A 22,978-nucleotide genomic window follows, 5' to 3' on the forward strand; every position below is an offset into this window, starting at 1 on the left:
CGTGTCCTGTGCCAACTGCCACGAACTCTGGTACGGAACTGTAACAACGAACTCTGCGACTCAACTCTCTCAACTCTGGACTCCACTCGAACTCCGAAATGGCGTCCGACCGTCGCCTATATTGGTGGCCGATGACGTCACATTGGCGCGCTCCTCAGCCAATCATAGCCTCCCAACTCGCCCAGGTCACGCCCTCTGCGGCATGCGACTCCTGACATCTCCCGTCCGTGACCCCGCGGTCCTGGTGTAACACGTGCCAGCGAGGTTGGTAGGCCTTTGAGGTGCGCAGGCGAGGTTTGTAGGCCTTGGAGGTGTAAACGGTGGCGGTGTATTGTGGCGGTGTTCTTGGCCTGGTGGTGCCCATTTATTACGAAGTCAATGTCAGGGAAAGGGAATTATTTAATGTTGCACTAAGGACCTAACTAATGTTTATGTGGTTTGCAGTGCCATAAAGGACAAAGGTTTGATTACTAGGTGATACTCACAGGGGCGTTACCTTTAATCCCTCACTATTTAACACTCGAATCTCCAGGTAGATCCACACTCATACATCTTACCCCGACAACCGCCTGAACATCAATAACTTATTACATGTAGAGTCCCTGTCACGACAGCCGAATACCTACCTATTCAGATCTACCTAGCTCTAGATGTTGCATTACCAAATTCATAACAATACACTCCCCACTCCATACCGACAGGCATCGCATGTCAGCACAAGATCCTTCTCTGGATCAAAATGAACGAGAACATTGGACGATTTGAGCAGATCCTTAGAGGTCTGGAATGCTGATTGTTCAGTAGACCCCCAGCTCCAGGAGACTCCTTTCCTCAAAAGCCGATAAAGGGGGCCCAAAACGTCGGTCACATTCGGGATGTAACGACCATAGAACTGAAGCAAACCGAGGTATGACTTCAATTCGGTCACATCTCGTGGAGAAGGAGCATCCTTGATAGCTCGGACTTTCTCATCTGTCGGGTGTAGACCCTCGGCATCAATCGTATGACCCAGGTACGTGACTGATGGCACCATAAACTTGCACTTGTCTCGACGCAAACGTAGGCCGGAGTCCGAAATCTTCTTCAGAACTCTCTCCAGGTTCTGTAGATGTTCCGCGTCCGTACGACCAGTAACCAGAATATCATCCTGGTAACAAACGACGTTGCGTTCGGCAGCAAACAAACTGTCCATGACACGCTGATAAATTCCAGGTGCAGATTTCACTCCAAAACTAAGTCGGTGGTACCTATACAACCCACGATGCGTGTTGATGGTAAGATACTGTTTCGAATTCTCGTCCAAGCAGAGCTGTAGATAGGCGGATTTGAGATCGAGTTTCGTAAAAGTCTTGCCTCCCGTGAGACGAGCATAGAGGTCTTCGATCCTCGGGATTGGATATTTATCCAATGAAGAACACCTGTTCACGGTCATTTTATAATCTCCACATATGCGGATGGACTGGTCCGATTTTATGACTGGAATGATGGGCGCCGCCCATTCGGCATACTGGATTTGCTCGATGATCCCCAGATTTTCAAGATGATCCAGTTCCTTGTCAATCCGCTCACGCAGGGCGAAAGGGACTGGGCGAGCCCTGCAAAATATAGGATTGGCATCCCGGTCAACCCTGAGTTTAGCCGTATGTCCTTTCAAGGTTCCAAGCTCATCCTTGAAGACATCCGGGTACGTATCCAGCACATTTTTGAGTGTGTATGCTGCGGTAGGAGAAACGTTGGCTGCCCGGAGTTGATGAATGCTTTCCCACTTCAGTCGAATTATGCTCAACCAGTTCCTGCCGAGTAAGGAAGGGCCCTTTCCAGGAATGACGATCAGGGGTAGGTGAAACTCACGGTTATCGTAGCCCACCGTGACATCACATGTACCGCAGGGAACAATCTTCTCACCTGTATAGGTGGAGAGTCCATAGGTAGTAGGTTTCAGATGGGGTCGGTCAGCATCACTCCACAGGTTTGTGAAAACAGCATGGCTGATGAGCGAGACGGCCGCACCAGTGTCGACCTCCATTTGCAATGGTCGATTGTTGACGACAACATTGGCAAGAAGAGGGTCCCGCCTATGGTGAGAATCAATATGAAGCAGGTCATACGATTCTGAGTTGTCGGAAACAGAGCTCACCTGGTCAAGCTCGGGTTCCTCCGAACCGATAAACTGATGAATCTTGTCAGCAGCTTTTCCTTTTCCCGATTTGCGAGTGATGCAAGCTGGAGCAATATGGCCAGTTTTCGAACAGAAATGGCAGGTGGCATCTTTGAACCGACACGTCTCCGGAGGGTGCTTTCCGTTGCACCGAAAACAGTTGTTGTGGGTTTGAGACTGCACTGGCTTCTGACGAGGAGCCTTGTTCCAACGTTGTGGCTGAACATGATCCAACTGATTCACAGCAGGGCTGGTACCAGATGAGCGAGTGGCACCGATGCTTGTAGCGTTGCGTTCAGCACTTTCCATGGAAATGGCGGTGTCTCTGGCATTTTGGAACGTCAGTCTTCTCTCAGCAAGCAGGCGTCTACGAGTGCGGTCATTGGACATGCCAACCACCAGCAAATCACGAAGCATGTCATCGATCGTGTCCCCAAACTCACACAGATGTGACAGTTTTTTGAGGTGTGCAATGAAGTCTGCGATCGACTGACCTTGCTGCTGTCTGCACATGTAAAAATTAAACCGACACAGGATGACTGAAGGAGATGGGTTGCAATGTTCCTTCAAAGCGGCCTTGAGCTCTGCATACGTGAGCTCTTGGATTGTCCGAGGCCGAATCAGGTTTTTAACGAGTGTGAACGTCTCACCTCCGCAAACGGACAGGAAGACGGCCTTCATCCGGCCTTCAGTCGCAATGCCGTTCGCCTCGAAGTAGAAAGACAACCGCTCAGAATACGTGTCAAAATCCCCCTCATGAGGGTCGAATTCATCGATATGGCCGAAAGATGTCATGGTCTAGATGTTTACCTTCGTCGCCATGTAAAGTATCTCGACAAACTGCGATCAATTGTCGTACGCGTTTATTCACTCTGCCGATCAAGGCCCGATTCACAGCAGCGCCATCCGAGCTCTGGCGTAGGGATACAACCCGGTCCCGGTGTAGGGATACAACGGTGAACATTTGCACTGCATACATGACAAGGTGCAAAGGTGCGTGCGAGCACCTTCTTTGCGTGAAGTCTGAATGTACCCAATACAGATTTACATGTGGCACTAGATACTGTGCGGTGACTTGGAGGTTCGCACACTCGCCTCCAAGCTATCTAGCCTGACTTCGAATCCTGACAGAGGTATAAACTGCCATCCTGGTGTTTCACATTCGTTAATGGACGTTATAGATCCCACGGTGTCCTTCATGAATAGTAGGAGAGTTATCGCTGTCATCAGGAACAAATTCTGCCATCATCTTATCTATTCTGCCATCCTATCAACAAATTGTGCCATAACCTTATCCGAATGGCAGGCTTGGCCAACCAGTTCGTGTAAGACTTGTGCCAAGCTTCCTCCCCTCCCCTTCTCCCCACCCACCCCCTCCACCCCCCACCGCCCCCCACCAACCAACCCCACAATAACGTGGGAATAATTGTTGTCGTCAAAGAAGAAAAAGTGTAGTAAGACTTGTCAAATACTATATGGTCCGATAGGATGTTGCAATTACAGTTATCTCATCTGGATCTGATTCCCCACATGGATCAGATGGGATGATAGGCTTCACAGCTAACACAACTCCGTTGGCCCAACGACGGTGCTGACGTTGGCCCAACGACGGTGCTGACGTTGGCCCAACGACGGTGCTGACGGTGGCCCAACGACGGTGCTGACGTTGGCCCAACGTTGTTGTGTTAGCCTGGTTGGGATTCATCTGCTAGGATTCATTGCTGGTGGACATGAAATATCCCGCGGTGCTGGCACCCTGTCCAAATGTCAAATTGATACCCCAACCATGCAGCCATGGGCCTACCATTTAGTGGCCCTCAGGGCACTTTCAGTACAGCATAGGACCAGTAATGGCCCTCAGGGCACTTTCAGTACAGCATAGGACCAGTAATGGCCCTCAGGGCATTTTCAGTCCAGCATAGGACCAGTAATGGCCCTCAGGGCATTTTCAGTACAGCGTAGACCAGTAGTGTCCCTCAGGGCATTTTCAGTGCAGCATAGGACCAGCAACCTACATTGTTGTGCTAAACGTGACGGTTCCACCATCGTGTTCAAATGCACAAAACCAACTGGCTCGGAAATGCTGCTCACACACAACAGAAAGAAATGATGCAGACCTACCTACCACGAGAGAAGGAACAAGTCTCACCTGCTGACCTAAATCATATGACACCAACAGAGACAGAAGGGATGAGAGCAAGAACAGTAGATGATAAAGAACATGAAGACTAGGGAGAACAACAAAGTAGAGAAGAAGAAAAAGACGATGATGATGACTGGAAGAAGAGTTGGCCAACAAAATAGCAGAGATGAGGTTGATACCAGTCGGGGAAAGACTGCATCTCTATAGAATAGAAAACAAGAGAACCAACCGAGAAAGCACTCAGAAGAACTACATGGTCCTGTAGAATTCATACATAGAATTCTTCCCCTACTCAGTTGACTTGGTGTGAGCCAACTCTTCTGTTTTTTTAAGGGTTTTTTTGTTTGAGCCAATATGGCTGCCAGACCATGTGACCGATGACGTCATACATTTACATTCTCCAATATAATTGTTGCGTAGATCCCGCTCCACAAGTTTCAAATTGATCGGTCTAAGCGTTGCGTAATTGTCGAATTATGACGTTAAAATGAAGGCATCGATGACATCCAATAATCACTGGTACAATTGTGTCACTCTTCATCTTCCAGGATCTTTTCACTTCATTTTTGAGGACTTGTTTTTTGGTCATTTTCTTGATTTGCGCGTTTAGGCTAAAATTGCTGGGGACTGACACCAGCCTCAATTAGCAATGCCTTCTCTTCTTTTTTGTACCTCAGTGCTATATCTGGTCGCAATGCTTTGTCTTCTATGTTCACGCTTGATTGGATCATTAGGTCATACATGTCCTTGTGTCCCTGTTTTCAGTGATTGCTTTTGGTTCATGTTTCCATGACTTTTATGGAACTGGGATATTGAGACTTTTTCAGATGTGGCAGCAGATTACTCGACATTCCTTGTTGTGCCTTTGGGTGTACAGCTGCTCCAACATGAGGTTTTTTTTGTTTGTTTTTTTTACATCCAGATAGGAGGTGACTCATACTTTCTGTTTCTACCTTGCAGAACCACACTTGTCTCATTGACTCAGTCCCACCATTTTCTTAAAGCCATTGGTGCAGTGTCCTTGGTCTTGGGCATTTACTCGTATAATGATTCGTTATCCATCACAGTTGAGCTGACCTGTTTTTAGCCATTTCGAAGAGCCTTCTTTGTCTACTCCCAATCTGTCCAACTCTTTATTTTTTCTATTTTATTATTATTATTATTATGCCTCTGTTGATGAAGTTGCCAGAGGCATTATGTTTTAAGGTTGTCCATCCGTCTGTCCATCCATCCGTGATAGGTTTTCGTATCCGCGATAACTTGAGAACGGCTGAATGGATCCTAGTCAAGCTTGGTGCAGGTATGTATAATGAGGTAAAGATGAACTGATTCGATTTTGGGATCATGAGGTCAAAGGCCAAAGGTCACAGGGCATGTTAGGTAAAAATCCTGTTTCCGCGATAACTTGTGAACCATTGATGGGATTCTGACTGAATTTGGTACAGTTATGGAGAATAATGTAAAGATGAATTGATTCGATTTTGGGGTCAATAAGTCAAAGGCTAAAGTCTGTAATATGTCTATAACTTGGGAACGGCTGAAGTGATCTAATTCAAACTTGGTACAGGTATGTATAATGATATAAAGATTAACTGATTAGATTTTGAGGGCAAAGCTCAAAGGTCAAAGTACATAAATACATCTATAACTTGAGAACAGCTGAAGTACTCCAATTCATACTTGGTACAGGTATGTATATTGATGTAAAGATTAACTGATTATAATTTGCGGGTTAAATGTCAAAGTCCGTAATAGGTGTATAACTTGAGAACGGCTGAAATGATCTGATTCAAACTTGGTAGAGGTATGTACAATGATGTAAAGATTAACTGATTAGATTTTGGGCTCCCAAGGTCAGAAGTCATGTCAGGTAAAAAGTGTGATAACTTGTGAACAGCTGAAGGGATTTAAATTAAAACTTGGTGCAGGTATGTATAATGATGTAAACTTGAACTGATTAAAATTTGGGGTCAAGTGGTCAAAGGTCATAGGTCATTCGAGGTAAAAATGTGATAACCTGAGAACAGCTGAATGGATTTAAATCAAACTTGGTACAGGTAATACACTCAAATCAAACTTGGTACTTGGTCGTACTAGTTTTATATATTTATACCTTCCTGCTCTATCGTTTTCCCAGTTGGCGGTGTATATCTGCTGATATTTTGTTTTATATTTTTCTTTCTTATTTTTTGCTATTGTTGCGGCTGTACTCGTTGTTTCAGTTTATTGTATGACATCTTCCATTCGCACCTGTCTTTGTAAATATTTTGCCAGGTGGGTTAGGGATACCTTCTCTGGTTTGTTGTATTTCTGTTTGCTTACAAATTGGATTTGGTAGTCTGTTGAACTTTTTACGTATTAGGCCAATCATACAGCTGTCATCCTATGCGCTTGGTTGAGCTCCATCAGGCCGCTACCTCCTCCTCGTCTCGGCAGGTACATTCTCGGGATGCATTGATTTTTGTGAAACATTTTGTGGATGGTGAGGAGTTTCCTTGTTTTGATATCCAGTTTATTGATTTTTGATTGTGGCCAGTTTATTTTTCTGCAGCTGTACTTTGTTTATGGTTTATGGCTTTGATTTTGTTCCTTGGAGAAAGTTCTGTTTTCAGCATCAGCCTCGTTCTACGCAGGCATTCTTTGGTAATTGTTTTGTGCATTTGTTTGTGACATGTTTGGTGGCCCTCTTCTACCCCAAGGTATTTATTTGTATGATGTGTCATTGTCTAACTCCTTTATTGTTTTATTCGTGTCAATTCTATGTTGTCCGATTTTGTTGATCTACCTCATATGAATGTGTACTTGGCACACTTATCCAGGCCAAATTCCTTTTGAATGTTATTGGAGTACTGTTTCACTAATTAGAGTTGTTCTGCCAATGTTTCATAGTTTGGTGCAAAGAACAGCTGTGGTTCTCATTGATACAATGTTTTGCTCTAAGTTACATCATGTCAGTCAACCAATGATTAACATCATACGATTTGTGTGACAATAATGCTTGTAAATGGGCCAGCATTTGCCATTTGCTCCTGCGTACTTTGAATAGTAGCTGTCGCTAATCAAATGCAATGAGATTGCAGATATGATTTTTACCCTGCGCTTGCGAAGCGAAAAGCAGTTTTTTTTATTTTAATTTTCATTATTTATTTTGTATACAGAATCGAGGCTCATGTAAGAGCTAACACATTAAACATGAAAACATGCACAGACACATAAAACATACAATGGATGGAGCAGGAGACAAGAGGGAGAGAGAGGGAAGCACACAAGCACAACAACAGAAGATAACAGGGACGTCGGTAGATTTGTTGAAGGGAGAGGGCTGGGAGAGGAGTACACGGTATAAAGCTTATGAACACGACTAGGAATTACAGCAAAGAAGTTGGAGATTGAAAGAGGCGGATCTGGGGTGTTTTATACGGGGGTAGAAAAGATCAAGGTTTTGGATAGGGGAAGATAAGAGATGGTGGTGAACAGCTGTTTTGAAGACCTGGAGGGAGGAGATGGATTGAAGAGAGTGAGGGAGTTTGTTCCAGAGGTGGGAGGAAAGAGTGAAGGTGAGCAGAGAGTCTAGATTTTGGCAGTTTCACCAGAAGAGGGTTGCTGGCAGATCTTGTGTGACCTGTAGGAATATTTGGGGGGGAAAAGCACAGACAGAGCATGGGGAGCTAGGCCGGAGAGGGTTAGGCATTCGGTTGCATACATGTGGTGTACATGTGGCTTGCGTGTCTGCATTTTTAAAATTCTTTTTCTCGACAACCGTTGGTCTGATTGACATGGAATTTTACCATAGGAGCACCTCTGCCTGTAGAATTTGTGATAATTATGTCGTCATAGGTCACGTGGTAGGGGCACCATCTTGGAAAAATCGAAAAACGTTGCACCTCTATATCTCCAAAATTTCTCCAAAGAAAAAATTTAAATGTGCCTCATTATAAAGAACTCTGCATGGGGAATAAGTGTTAAGGATGACGTCATTGGTGCCTTAATTATGATGTCTTAATTCGACTGGGACAACGATTAGTCTGATCAGTTTGAAATTTCTTGAGCGTGATCTACACAACAATTGTCTAAGAGAATATAAAGTTATGTCTTCACTCACATGGTCTGGCAGCCATTTTGGATCAAAGCGTCTGTGTTTGTGTATTGTCAAGGGCCATATGTATCACTTTTCTTATCTCTACTCCTTATAAAGGCTTATCTTTGTGTGATAATTATGCTGCTCGGTCAAATGTATATGAATTAATTAAAATCAATAATAACGTTTAAATGTTTTTTATAAAAAATCAAATTTATTAATATAATGCATAGATGGGTTAACTTTTTCTATATAAGAGCCATAACTGACATATTTTTCATGATTTATATGGATGCGTGGATTTAGTGGATCCCCTATTAGCCTCACACATTACCGAGGGAGCATGAAAAGGTATCGTCATGGACTAATGGTGTTGTATGTCAGTTCGTCAGTCGATCAGTCAGTTTGCACTAGTTATCAGATCTACTGCAATCTATATACCATGTCGAGTCTCTGCATTGCTAAATGCCCTGTTTTTTTTGTTGTTTTTTCAGAAATTTGACGACAAAGAAGAAATTGTGAAGCAGAGATGAAGATTGTGGTGATTGGCCAGAGCCAGTTTGGGTTGGAAGTGTACAAATGTTTGCGTGCTGAAGGTCATGATGTGAAGGGTGTGTTCACCATCCCTGACAAAGATGGCAAGTCAGATCCCCTAGGTGAGTGAACGATGGTCACTGCGTAGAAATCGGGTGAAATAAATAAATAAAAGAGAACACGAAAAAGAGTGCACGTTATGCCTTAATGCAATAAAAACTGAAATTGGAGTTCAAACCTGATATCAGAGCTTCTCAGAAAGGAGATTTAATGCTAATGATGGTTCAAGGACTACATGTACTTTAACTTTGCACTCACATAAATAGTAATCTGAAAAGGTTGAAACTTTCACGATTTCTCAACATGTTCTTATGTAGCAAAAATGTACTTGCATTTAAACACTGCTGCATGACTTTTATGTGTTACCTCCCCAAACTCCGGTTACGGTGCCCCTCAGTCTCGAGAGGGAACACGGCAGAAAGATTTGTTATTTTGAGTGTTCTAATAAACCATGGTGAAGCCACACAAATGCAATTGTAGAACAAAACAAGTAATTGTATTAAGAACTCTCACATACTCAATAATAACACTATGAAAGAAAGTACAATCAAAATATCACTTGCATCAAATAAACAATACATATGATGGTACCATCATTCCCCCAATGCTCTCAAAGCAATAAACTCACGACACGCCAAGTGTGAGTGGAATGTAACCTTCCCCAAATTCCATGCAGGGATCCCCACGCTGGGTGAAGCCATGCAGAGAACAGGCAGGTATCGGCACGACAGAGGACGAGGAGTTACTAGGTGAGAGGTCGATATGGGAACCAACGGCAATCAACACTATGAGGTCGATATGGAAATCCCAACGACAAAACAAGATGCACCAAGTGGACAGTCTCTTCGAGGACAAAATGGCGTATCAGCCTGTAATGGAGGCGCTTGATTTTTCTCCAACAATAACTCACGCATGCTAATAAAACCTGAGACGCAGGTTTAATTGCAATCACAATATAGGACGATGTCGCGGGCAATCCCTTTCACGGGAAGCCTCAACTCATTCGCGACCACTATCAAAAAAGTCCGCTCGCAGCCTTAATGCGATTCACGGCTGTATCTCTCTCATGGCCGTCTCCTCTGCCAAGCTCCTCCTCTCTTCTCTTCCGGCCTCTTTGCCACGTCTTCCTTTCTCCTTCACAAACATTTATTTTTACCTTTTACTAAAGTCATCTCCATGTCACACACAAATCTTAATAATATTACCTGAAACTAAAAATCCAACAAGTATATAATAACAACAATGGTGGCAGTGACGGATCCGTAACAACGACAAGTATCATAGAAGTCTTTGGGTTGGGTACGTATCCACTTTAGGACATTGGCCTTCATTTTCTTATCACTACCAAACTTGATGCCATCAAAGTGTTTCCATAGTGTCCCAAAGAGGTGAAAGTCTTATGTTGACAGATCTGGGCTGCATAAGGTGAATGGTTTAGAACCTCTCACCTCATCTGCACTGGTTACATTTGTCATATGAGGTCCTGTATTGTTATGTAACAGATGCAACACCACTGGGGAGCATTCATGGACACCACCTGTGAATTGCATTGTGAATGTCGTTATGTAGGAGGTCCCTGTGTAATACAAGACATTTATTTTTCTTCCTCTGCCAAGAAAGAATCAGTCCTTGGCAATCCCAAACCATTGCAGCCAACACTTTCCTGACAGATGTCGTACACTTTAAATTTGTGGGTCATGGGAGCCACTGTATTAGCTCCACTCCAAACTTGACCACTCACTTTCCACTCCTGATACGGATTCCAACTTCTTCTGCAACATCATGACAAGTTGTTCAATTGCTCAAGATAAGTTGATCGATTCTCTGGATATTAGCAGGAGTTATAGCCGTCACCAGAACATGTTAAAAGTGGAAGATCATCGACTAAGTCTCTGCCATCTTTGTACTTTCTAGCCCATGTAAACACACTTCTTCTTGAGAGATTATCATCCAAAAACTGTCTCGTAAGTATTCTGTGAATTTCAGCCAGCTTCGCGCTTTCCTTCACGAAAAACGCATTCGCTCCGCTCATCCACAGAGCACGATACACCGCTTGCCACCTCCAATATGGCCACCCGCAATGCATCAGATGGCAGCTTCCTACACACATGCTGATAGAGTTCCCACTACTAGGGAAAAACAATTCAGTTATTTCCTCGAACGAAAAGTCATTATATAATTGGAAGTGCAGGAAGAACTTAAACCACCTTCTTATATTGAACAAACAGTATTGACCAATTTGAGATGCACCAAGTTGTGGAACACTTGAAGAACCTTTTACTCATTGATTTTTGAATGAATTGACTCGTCGAAAAAGTATTTTTTCATCTGAATATCCAATAATTTAACCAACTGATTATGTCCTGTATTTGATGATTTGCTTACTTACCAGATAAACAAGTGAATTGACATTTTAATCAAAACATAATGCAATATTTACCTCTTACTCAGTTTTGCCAAATGAGTACCATGTTTTTTTTTTTTTGGTTGTGCTAAGATATTAAACTTTTCACTTCTTGTTTGATATGCCAAATCGATTTCAGCATCTTTACTACCTATTTATCAAACCGATGCTGGTGGGCAGGTACTGCGGCAGAGAAGGATGGTGTGCCAGTCTTCAAACTAGCACGCTGGCGTGTCAAGGGCCAAGTAATCCCTGAAGTCTTGGAAACCTATAAAGCCTTGGGGGCAGAGCTCAATGTACTTCCCTACTGCTCCCAGTTTATACCAATGCAGGTGATAGACTATCCCTGCCATGGCTCCATCATCTACCACCCATCACTACTTCCTCGTCATCGTGGAGCCTCCGCTATCAATTGGTAGAGCAGCTTACGATTTGGATATTTTATTTAATTGAAGCAACAATGATGTTGGAATGGAGTAGAGAATAATTATGAGAGAAGATTAAGATTGGATTATTCATTGTAAGGCACAATGTGGGCAGAGGGAAACAAAAGGGATATATACAGAAATATACACTATAGCTTTGATATCAGAAAAGAAAATTCTAGCAACAAAAATGATTAAGGTATAATCTGACATATAATCCTTGGGTTGATTATGTTCATAGAGATAGGATATCTCGATGGACAGCATCTCAAATAACCTCACCTAGCCAAACTCCTACCACCTAGCATCCCACACTGACCATATTTAAACAAACAAAAATAAAAAGACAAAACATTTCAGAGCCCCTCGTGGTTTTAGCAATTTTGCTGTATGGAGTGAAAGGCCACCAATCGGCCAACTTTGGTCAGATTGCAAAACAAAATCTTCTTTATATGTTACTCTCATGTATTGTCTTTGTGCCAAGTTTGAACAAAATCGATCCATGCATGGCCAATAAATGGTCATGGACACGTTTAACTAATGAAATGGCCGCCAATCGGCCATCTTGGATCTGATCTCGAAAAACAATGACATGCATATGTAAGCCATCATTCATTATATGTATGGCACGTTTTAACGAGATCAGTAAATGCATGTCCGAGAAATAGTTGAGGACATGTTCAACATCGGGGTTTTTACAACTAAAATGGCCGCCAGTCAGCCATCTTTGATCTCATCACGAAACAAAATGATGTGCTTATGTATGCCATCATGTATTGTCTTTATGCCAAGTATGAACAAAATCGGTCCATACATGGCTGATATATCGTTGCGGACGCATGCACGCACACACGGAATGAAGGACAGACAGACAGACAGACAGACGGACAGATGGACAAGATCCAATCCAGAAGCCCTCGTTTTGGACCAAGTCCAATAGGGGATAATAATAGAGGTGCGAAAGCAGAACCTCTGACACTTTAAAACCACACTGCTCTGGGAAGGAGGGCTTATCCATGGTGAAGGCAACTACCTCGGAGAAAGAAACACTCGAGTATAAACCATGAGAAGGGCAACAGGCAGCCATCCACCTTTGCTATTTCACCTAGTTTTATGACTCAAATATCAAATGGTTCAGGACGAGAAACCTGAGAACATCACAAAATAAATGCAGAAGGGAAGTTTAATATTTTGAGACTTTGTAATTTGAGATGGAGAGATGTTGGTGATTTCATGAGTGATGATGTGAGGGTAATCTGCTTGTGAAGGGAACTGAGAGGCACTGCAATGATGTTTGACAAAAATGTTGAAAAGTGTGCCTCCAGAATTATCTGCAACTCTGAGATAATTAATGTTCCTGGTGAAGCCTACAGCTGACCCCATAGACAAATTAATTTATCATCAAAGTTTAAATGTTCACAGTGATCAGCTTGAGGAAGAAGAGGATGTAATTACCTATGCCACGGAAGGTCGATGGAGGCTATGCTTTCAACTCTGTCTGTCTGTTTTTTTTTTTTTTTTTTTTTTTTTTTGTATACTGAATCGAGGCTCGTGAAAGAGCTAACATTTACTTCACAAACAAATCAACCAGACAAACAAAATACCCAAAAAGAGGGAGCGGAAGACAAGATGGGGAGAGAAGGGGAGGCACACAAACACAACATCCGAGAGCAGGGAGATGTGTGGAAGGGAGAGGGCCCGGGGGGAGGAGGCATGGGAAGGGGGGTGGGGGGGGGGGGGAGGGAGAAGTGTAAAACACAAGGCCACCAAGGACTTCCTGGACAGAAGTTGGTATTTCAAAAAAGTGGAATTGGGGTGAAATTAGCGGGGGTAGCAAAGATCAAGGTTTTGGATGGGGGAAGATAAGAGATGGTGGTGAACAGCTGTTTTAAAGACTTGGAGGGTGGAGTGGGATTGAAGAGAGTGAGGGAGTTTGTTCCAGAGGTGGGAGAAAAGAGGAATGAAGGAGTGAAGGTGAGCAGAGAGTCTTGATTTTGGCAGTTTAACCATAAGAGGGTTGCAGGCAGATCTTGTGCGACCTGTAGGAATATTTGCGGGACAGAGCCCAGAGAGAGCTGGGGGGGCAAGGCCAGAGAGGAGTCGGTAGAAGACCGAAAGACCACCAATCTGCCTGCGGTGAGTGAGTGAGAGGCCCTTGGAGTTAGCTTCATCGCGGGAGATTCCAATGATTCTGAATGCTTTGGTTTCAACAGCGTGAAGGCGAGCTAGGTGTGAGGCAGGAGCACCAGCCCAGAGGGGAGAGCAGTACTCCATTGAGCTGCGGATGAAAGCCTTGTATGTGGTGAGGAGCTCAGGTGTGCCAAGGAAGGACGTCGCACGACGGAGGATGCCCAGTCGGCGACTGGCTTTGGAGGCCAGATTTGAAATGTGGTTTTCCCATGAAAGATCATGGGAGATAGTGAGACCCAAAAGCTTGAGTGACAGAACTTATTGGAGAGGATTATTCAGAAAGTGGATGGGAGGGTTGTCCAGTCGGTCTTTTCGGAGAGACATCGTAAGAGTGTGAGATTTGTCAGGATTGAAAGACATGTTCCACTTGTTTGCCCAGTCTGTGATTTTGTCAAGGTCTGCAGAGAGTGAGGAGGCTGCAGCCTGCCGATCTGAGGGATGAAGAATGGAGCGACAGAGAGGAGAGTCGTCAGCAAAGAGATAGAGAGGATTTTCAAGAGAGTCAGAGAGATCATTGATGAAGACCAGAAAAAGCACAGGGCCCAGAACACTGCCTTGGGGAACTCCAGCCTGAACAGGAAGAGTAGATGAGGGAAACCCATTCAGGGCCACACGTTGACTACGACTAGAGAGGAAGTCCGCCAGCCATGCGTGGAGATTTCCATGGATACCAAAAGAGGAGAGTTTGGTGAGCAGAGCGGGGTGCCAGACCGTATCGAAGGCACGTGATATGTCAAGGGAGACTGCTCTAATTTCCTGTTTGGCATTGAGGACCTCCATCCATTGTTGAGAAAGCAGAAGCAGCATGTCCAGAGTGGAGTGTCCAGGTCTGAAACCAAATTGATGATCAGAGATCAAGCCATTGGAGAAGAGGAAAGATTTCATATCTGAAGCAATGATGGATTCCATGACTTTGCTGATAATTGGGAGAAGGCTGATTGGTCTGTAGTTGCTGGGATCTGTTTTTGCACCTTTTTTGTGCAAAGCGGTGATGTTGGCAGATTTCCAAGCAGATGGAAGATGACCTTGAGCAAAAGAGAGGGTGAAGAGAACAGAGAGAGGGAGTGAAAGAGCGGAAGAACATGATTTTAGGACCCGTGGGCTGATGCCGTCAGGTCCAGTTGCAGAATCAGAGTCGAGGGTTGACAGAAACTTTTCCACCTTGTCAGGAGGAAAGGACACAGAGTCCAGGAGCAGCTGGGTACGACTGGGTACGGTGGGTACAGAGAGGGATGGGGTTGGGACACAAGATTTCGAGGCAAACACAGAGTTGAGGCATTCAGCTTTTTCACATGCGGAGTCAGCCGTGTGGCCATTTGAGGTGAGGGAGGGGATGGAGGGGGAACAAACACCAGAAACAGATTTGACCAGACGCCACCAGGATTTGGAAGAGGGAGACAGATAAGAGAGTTCGGTCCTGAGAACGGAGAGATATTGTTTCCTGGCTCTCCTGAGGGTGGACACACACTTGTTTCGGGCTTTGTGAAAGGAAATGAGATTTCCTTCCGTTGGATTTGCTTTCCAGGAGATGAAAGCAAGTTGTTTCTGGGCAATAGCCTCACCACAAGATTCCGTGTACCATGGACGGGAGGAAGGGTATGACAACTGAAGACGAGATGGGATAAATCTGTGCATGAGAGAGAGCAATTTACTTTGGAAGAATTCCCAGGATGAGTTGATGTCAGAGGTGGTAGAGATGGGATGGGATTGTTGTTTTTTTGAACAAGATATCTCAAAAAGTTATGGATGGATTTGAACCAAATTTGGTGGAGAGGTTGGGTATGTGCAAAGGATGAAAAGATTAGATTTTGGTGAAGGTTCGAATCCGGATCTGGATCCCAGAATTTTAAAAGTGATTCTTTACCATTGAGTGATTGGGCTAAACCGAATCGTAGGAAAATATCGCAAAAATTTATAGACTGATTTGGATGAAAATTGGTGCACAGGTTGGGTGTGTGACACGGAAGAACTGATTAAATTTCGGTGAAGATCCGAATACGGATCCGGATACAATATATTTTTAAAACCTTTAAAGTGTTTCTTTACCATTGAGTGTGCTATATATCGGGCCAAAACGATATCTCGCACGATATCTCAAAACAAGTTGGAGACAAGTTATGACAAAACTTGGTGGATGAGTTACGTAGGTGAAAAGAACAAGCCAATTACATTTTGGTTAAGGTCCAAATCCAGATCTGGTCTATCATCTGCCATATAAACGTGTGTGTGTGTGTGTGTGTGTGTGTGTGTGTGTGTGTGTGTGTGTGTGTGTGTGTGTGTGTGTGTGTGTGTGTGTGTGTGTGTGTGTGTGTGTGTGTGTGTGTGTGTGTGTGTGTGGGGGGGGGGGGGGGGGGGTGTGTGTGTGTGTGTGTGTGGGGGGGGTGTGTGTGTGTCTTTATAAGGGTAGGTTTTAAAGGCTTTGAGTTGTGCTTTAGGAGGGATTTGAGTGGTGGGGGGGGGGGGGGGGGGTTAAGGGGCAATCTTTGAACACGACTGTGTGTCAACCGGTTAAAAGACTCTGAGGAGCCAAAATACCCCGAAGACCCAAAATACCCTATAGACTGTTAAAGACCCCAAATATCCAAAAGACTGAATACCCAATGGATCCCAAAGACCCAAACAACCCCAAGGACTCTGAAGATCGAAAAGACCGAAAAGACCATGAAGACCTAAAATACCCTGAGGACCCTGAAGATACTGAAGACTGTTAAAGAACCAAAATACCCCAAAGACCCTGAAGACCCCAAGGACCCAAATGACCCAGTGGACTTGAAAGACCGACAAGTACCTTAAAACCCAAAATACTCCGAAGACACCAAGACCCTTAAAGATCCAAAAGACCACAAAATCCAAAATACACTGAAGACCCAAAATTCCCCAAAGACCAATAAAGACCCCGAATACCCAAAATATGCAAAAGACCACAAAGACCCTGATGACCCCAAATACTCTGAAGACTGTTAAATACCCAAATGACCACGAAGACCCAAAATACCCCAAAGACCTTAAATACCCCAAAGACCCTGAAGACCCAAAGGACCCAAAGAACCTCAAAGACCAAAAAGAGCCCGATGACCCAAAATATCCCGGTTACTGAAAGGATCAAAAAGACCCAGAAGACTGAAAAGACCCCAAAGGCCCCAAAATACGCTGAAGACCTTGAAGATACTGAAGACTGTTAAAGACCCAAAATATCCAAAATACCCTTAAAGACCAAGAAGACCCAAAAAAACTTGAAGACCAAAAATGTCAGAAAGACGCAGAAGACCGAAAAGACCCTGAAGACCCAAAATACCCCATAGACCCTTAAAGACCTGAAAGGCTCCAAAGACCCAAACAATCAGAAAGACCAAAAAGACCCTGGAGCCCCTTAAAGACCCTGAGGACCTAGTGGACCCCAAATTGCCCCTAATGACAACAATTGAACTCGACATTGTCGAGATGCATTCATTACCAGTTATATTTCTGGTTCAACATTTTAGGAACTCAAAATTGATAAAACATGATTTACATATGCCTTGCCACTATTGGCTATGTCACTGTGACTCAGCATGTTTTCTCAAAGTCGAATATTCTGACTACAAAAAAATAAAGCCAACTTTTCTCGAGAGGTATAGATTTTTATTTCATTCGATACGAACTTGTCATAGCATTGCATAGGAAAGTTGTTGAACCACATAAATTTTTATTTTATTTCACCATTTTACACATTGTACTTTTTTGTATGCAAAGTCAAGAAGGAACAGCAGGATGCAATAGGAACGGCAGGAAGAGAGGGGGTGGGGGGGGGGGGGGGGGGGAGGGGAGGGACAACAACAACAGCAAAGCCCTGCAAAGCCCTGCTTATATGGACATAACAGATGAAGACGGACAAACAAGAAATGTAGGTAAGAATGAGGGGTGGCAGAGGATGCAGAGGCTGGACACGGTGGATATCGAAGTAAACTCTCAGGAAGGCAAAAACTGAAATTGAGGGAATGGGAGTGGAGGAGGTGTGGTTTAATGAGGGTAGAAAAGGTCACGGTTTTGGATTGGGGATGATCTGAGATAGTGGTGAACAGCCATGTTGAAGACCCGGAGGGAAGAATGAGATTGAACCAACCCAGAGGGGTTTACACTATCTCATCAAGATGTGGATGGAGACCTTGTAAGTTGATAAGAATTCAGGTGTGGCAAGGAAGGACTTTGTATGATGGAGGATACCCAGTCGGCCACTGGCTTTGGAGGTCAATATTGAAATGTTGTTTGTCCAAGAAAGATCATGGCCGATAGACCCAGGAGTTTGAATGACTGAACTTCTTCAAGATGATTGTTAAGAAAGTAGAGGGGAGGGTTTGAAAGACTGTCCTTTTAGAGACGGAGTGAAGAGGCTGCCACGTGTCTATCCGAAGGATGAGGAATGTCACGGCAGAGAGTGCTGTCAACAGGAAATAGATATGGAGGATTTTACAAAAAAACAAGTGAGATCATTGATGAACATTGGGAATAGAATGGGGCCTAGGTTACGGTATTGGGGCACTGCAGCTTTCACAGGGAGAGATGAAAGTGTTAATTAGTAAGTCTGTTGGTATTTAGTATGCCATTTTGTTGTTGTTGGACAGGACATTGGCACATGGAGATGAAAAGGCTGGATTCTCGGTGTTCTGGGCTGATTCTGGCCTTGACACAGGTCCCATATTATTACAGAAAGAAGTATCTGTGACTCCAGATGATACTCTGAGCTCCCTGTACAAACGATTTCTTTTTCCAGAGGGAGTCAAGGGGATGGTGAGTGCAGGAAATTGTATGCTCGGTATCAGATGGGTGGAGTACTGGTTGCTAATCTTGGAGTGCAGAATTCTGGATATGCTGCATGAGTATGTTGTATGTTGTTTGCTGTTACTTTCTGCTGGGAAAGGGGTTCAATATATTGTGTGCGGAGAGCCAAGTGCAGATGTACGACGGCAGGTGGAGGCGGTGCAGTTGATCAATTCTGGTGACGCTCCTCGAATCATCCAGCCGGAAGAGGGAGCTTCATATGAGCCAATCATGAAGAAAGAGCTTGCCAAGGTAACCAATATCAAGGTTATACAAGGATAAGGGAGAAAAAAATACAACAACGCTCGATGGATAATATCAGTGAGAAAAAACTGTTTGTAGTTTGGAAGTTCCAAAAACGATACTTGGAGAAAGTCTACAACCCATTTCAAATTTTTCACCTTTTGGTGCCTTATAGCCTGGAATTAAATTGTATTAAATCAGACATTTTCCATCTTTATTTACACATCGTAACCACAACTTCCAAGTGAAAAACAAATTATACAAATTTCAGAAAATTAATTAAAAATACAAAACTAGAATTTCTTGGTTGGATAAGTGTCCACCCCCCTTATAATAGCAATTGTAAATTAGCTCAGGTGTAACCAATCGCCTTCCACGCCCGGCCTATTTCTAAAAATGTGAGGCATTGATTGAAAATATCAATAAAGCCGATATTGAATGTTTGGGGTTGCACTAAACTGATATAATGGATATAGATCCCAAAGAGGAATCGACCATCCCTCTGAAAAAGGGGAGAAATGGTCGTAAAACATGTAGAAGGAACTAAAACGGGGAAAGAAGAAAATTTACGAGTGCTTCGACCTTCCGGTTGTCTTTCATCTTATCGTAGATAAACTGGGACCAGCCAGCTCTCGCTATTCACAACTGGATCAGGGGGAACGACAGCAATCCAGGGGCTTGGACTATTATGGAGGGTCAGGTAAGGATCTTCAATTTTTTATCTTGTAAAATGAGGTCTTGTGACTTAAAAAAAAAATGTACTTTTGTTTTTTACAGATGCTTCTATTTTTTTATCAATTATTTTTTGATGTTTGTTTAATTGTATCCTTTATATATTGTTTCTTGTAAATGTGAAATTGAAGTCAATTATTGTCAAAACACAATGGGCTGGCAAAATAGCTTGCAGCTGTCGAAGCCCCAAATTCGAATCTTGCCCCAAATATAAAATGTCTCCTTGGTGTTTCGCATGAAGAATGAGCCATCAATTTGTGCACCGTTCATCGGAAGGTCGTTGAGCTGTTATACCCATCTGCCACCACTAGTGGGCGCTAAAGATTCCACGGTGTGTTTTGCAAAGAAGATGTGAGGCATCGCCAGCACTCTGGAAAATTACAAATGTCTGCATCTTCAATCGAGTATTCTGCATTGGAGTGATGATCTTTTTAGGATTGGTTCTGGCCTAGAAATGTTTCTCGACTCATCATGATGTGCCATGGAGCTTTGTAAATCGTACGAGCTTCTTCTTCCTATTTATTCGAAATAAATCCGAGATTTGAAGTTTTTCCTTCATTTCACATTTGTAACAAAGCACCCTCAAGAAGCCCAAAATGGAGTTTTTTTTTTTTTTTTTTTTTTTTTTTTTTTTTTTTAAATATACTGAATCGAGGCTCGTGAAAGAGCTGACAACCACGAGGGAAAGACAGTACAGGGTGAAACATTCATTAAAACACATTCAACAAAAAGACATCCAGGAACACAGCACAGGGGGACCGCGAGGGAAAGACAGTACAGGGGGAAACATTCATTAAAACACATTCAACAAAAAGACATCCAGGAACACAGTACAGGGGGACCGCGACGGAAAGACAGTACAGGGGGAAACATTCATTCAAACACATTCAACAAAAAGACATCCAGGAACACAGTACAGGGGGACCGCGAGGGAAAGACAGTACAGGGGGAAACATTCATTAAAACACATTCAACAAAAAGACATCCAGGAACACAGCACAGGGGGACCGCGAGGGAAAGACAGTACAGGGGGAAACATTCATTAAAACACATTCAACAAAAAGACATCCAGGGACACAGCACAGGGGGACCGCAAGGGAAAGACAGTACAAGGGGGAAACATTCATTAAAACACATTCAACAAAAAGACATCCATGAACACAGTACAGGGGGACCGCGAGGGAAAGACAGTACAGGGGGAAACATTCATTAAAACACATTCAACAAAAAGACATCCAGGAACACAGCACAGGGGGACCGCGAGGGAAAGACAGCACAGGGGGAAACATTCATTAAAACACATTCAACAAAAAGACATCCAGGAACACAGTACAGGGGGACCACGAGGGAAAGACAGCACAGGGGGAAACATTCATTAAAACACATTCAACAAAAAGACATCCAGGAACACAGTACAGGGGGACCGCGAGGGAAAGACAGCACAGGGGGGAAACATTCATTTTTTATTTTTTTTGTATACTGAATCGAGGCTCGTAAAAGAGCTGACATTTACTTCACAAACAAATCAACCAGACAAACAAAATACCCAAAAAGAGGGAGCGGAAGACAAGAGAATGGGAAGCACGCAAACACTTGAGAGCACACAACATTTAAGAGCAGGGAGATGTGTGGGAGAGTGAGGGCTTGGGGGGAGGAGGCGTGGGAAGGGGGGGTGGGGGGGTGGGAGAAGTATAAAACACAAGGACACCAAGGACTTCCAGGACAGAAGTTGGTATTTCAAAAAGTGGAATTGGGGTGAAATTATCGGGGATAGAAAAGATCAAGGTTTTGGATGGGGGAAGATAAGAGATGGTGGTGAACAGCTGTTTTAAAGACCTGGAGGGTGGAGTGGGATTGAAGAGAGTGAGGGAGTTTGTTCCAGAGGCGGGAGAAAAGAGGAATGAAGGAGTGAAGGTGAGCAGAGAGTCTTGATTTTGGCAGTTTAACCATAAGAGGGTTGCAAGCAGATCTTGTGCGACCTGTAGGAATATTTGCGGGACAGAGCCAAGAGAGAGCTGGGGGGGCAATGCCAGAGAGGAGTCGGTAGAAGACGGAAAGACCACCAACCTGCCTGCGGTGAGTGAGTGAGAGGCCCTTGGAGTTAGCTTCATCGCGGGAGATTCCAATGATTCTGAATGCTTTGCTTTCAACAGCGTGAAGACGAGCTAGGTGTGAGGCAGGACCACCAGCCCAGAGGGGGGAACAGTATTCCATTGAGCTGTGCATGAAATCCTTGTATGTGGTTCGGAGCTCAGGTGTGCCAAGGAAGGACTTCGCACGACGGAGGATGCCCAGTCGGCGACTGGCTTTGGAGGCCAGCTTGGAAATGTGGTTTTCTCAAGAAAGATCATGGCAGATAGTGAGACCCAAAACCTTGAGCGACAGAACTTCTTGGAGAGGATTGTTGAGAAGGTAGATGGGAGGGTTTTCCAGTCGGTCTTTTTGGAGAGACATAGTGAGAGTGTGAGATTTGTCAGGATTGAAAGACATGTTCCACTTGTTTGACCAGTCTGTGATTTTGTCCAGGTCTGCAGAGAGTGAGGAGGCTGCAGACTGCCGATCTGAGGGATGAGGAATGGAGCGGCAGAGAGTGGAGTCATCAGCAAAGAGATAGAGAGGACTTTCCAGAGAGTCAGAGAGATCATTGATGAAGACCAGAAATAGCACAGGGCCCAGAACACTACCTTGGGGAACTCCAGCCAGAACAGGCAGGGGAGATGAGAGAAATCCATTCAGGGCCACACGCTGCCTACGACCAGAGAGGAATTCCGCAAGCCATGAGTAAAGATTTCCATGGATGCCATAGGAGGAGAGTTTGGTGAGCAAAGCTGGGTGCCGGACCGTATCGAAGGCACGTGATATGTCAAGGGAGACAGCTCTGATTTCCTGTTTGGCATTGAGGACCTCCATCCATTGTTGAGACAGCAGAAGCAGCATGTCCAGAGTAGAATGACCTGGTCTGAATCCAAATTGATGATCAGAGATCAAGCCATTGGAGAAGAGGAAGGATTTGATATCCGAAGCAATGATGGATTCCATAACTTTGCTGATAATTGGGAGCAGGCTGATTGGTCTGTAGTTGCAAGGATCTGTTTTTGCACCTTCTTTGTGTAAAGCTGTAATGTTTGCTGATTTCCAAGATGCTGGCAGATGACGTTGAGCAAAAGAGAGGGTGGAAAGAACAGAGATAGGGTGAGATAGAGCGGCAGAGCAG

General features: G+C 44.1%; 2 protein-coding genes across 35 annotated transcripts in view; one reads left to right on the plus strand and one right to left on the minus strand.

Moving 5' to 3' along the window:
• Positions 1 to 22,978, minus strand: part of LOC137424777 (uncharacterized) — a 675,237-nt gene that overhangs the window by 321,354 nt on the left and 330,905 nt on the right. The gene's annotated exons all lie outside the window — the stretch shown is intronic.
• Positions 1 to 22,978, plus strand: part of LOC137424790 (cytosolic 10-formyltetrahydrofolate dehydrogenase-like) — a 256,540-nt gene that overhangs the window by 88,289 nt on the left and 145,273 nt on the right. For 24 of the 34 annotated variants that reach the window (XM_078775914.1, XM_078775941.1, XM_078775946.1 and 21 more), the window contains 5 exons: positions 8,874 to 9,035; positions 11,558 to 11,792; positions 18,594 to 18,759; positions 18,940 to 19,041; positions 19,643 to 19,732. In XM_078775914.1, coding sequence (XP_078632040.1) covers positions 8,909 to 9,035; positions 11,558 to 11,792; positions 18,594 to 18,759; positions 18,940 to 19,041; positions 19,643 to 19,732 — 720 coding nt within the window. In that variant the 5' untranslated portion in view covers positions 8,874 to 8,908. Of the gene's footprint in view, positions 1 to 8,873; positions 9,036 to 9,649; positions 9,723 to 11,557; positions 11,793 to 18,593; positions 18,760 to 18,939; positions 19,042 to 19,642; positions 19,733 to 20,005; positions 20,311 to 22,978 lie in introns of those variants that run through there. The other 10 variants (XM_078775917.1, XM_078775916.1, XM_078775919.1 and 7 more) reach the window with 4 other exon arrangements.

This window comes from Myxine glutinosa, chromosome 4, assembly GCF_964187855.1.
Source record: "Myxine glutinosa chromosome 4, kmMyxGlut1.1, whole genome shotgun sequence".
Lineage (NCBI taxonomy): Eukaryota > Metazoa > Chordata > Myxini > Myxiniformes > Myxinidae > Myxine > Myxine glutinosa.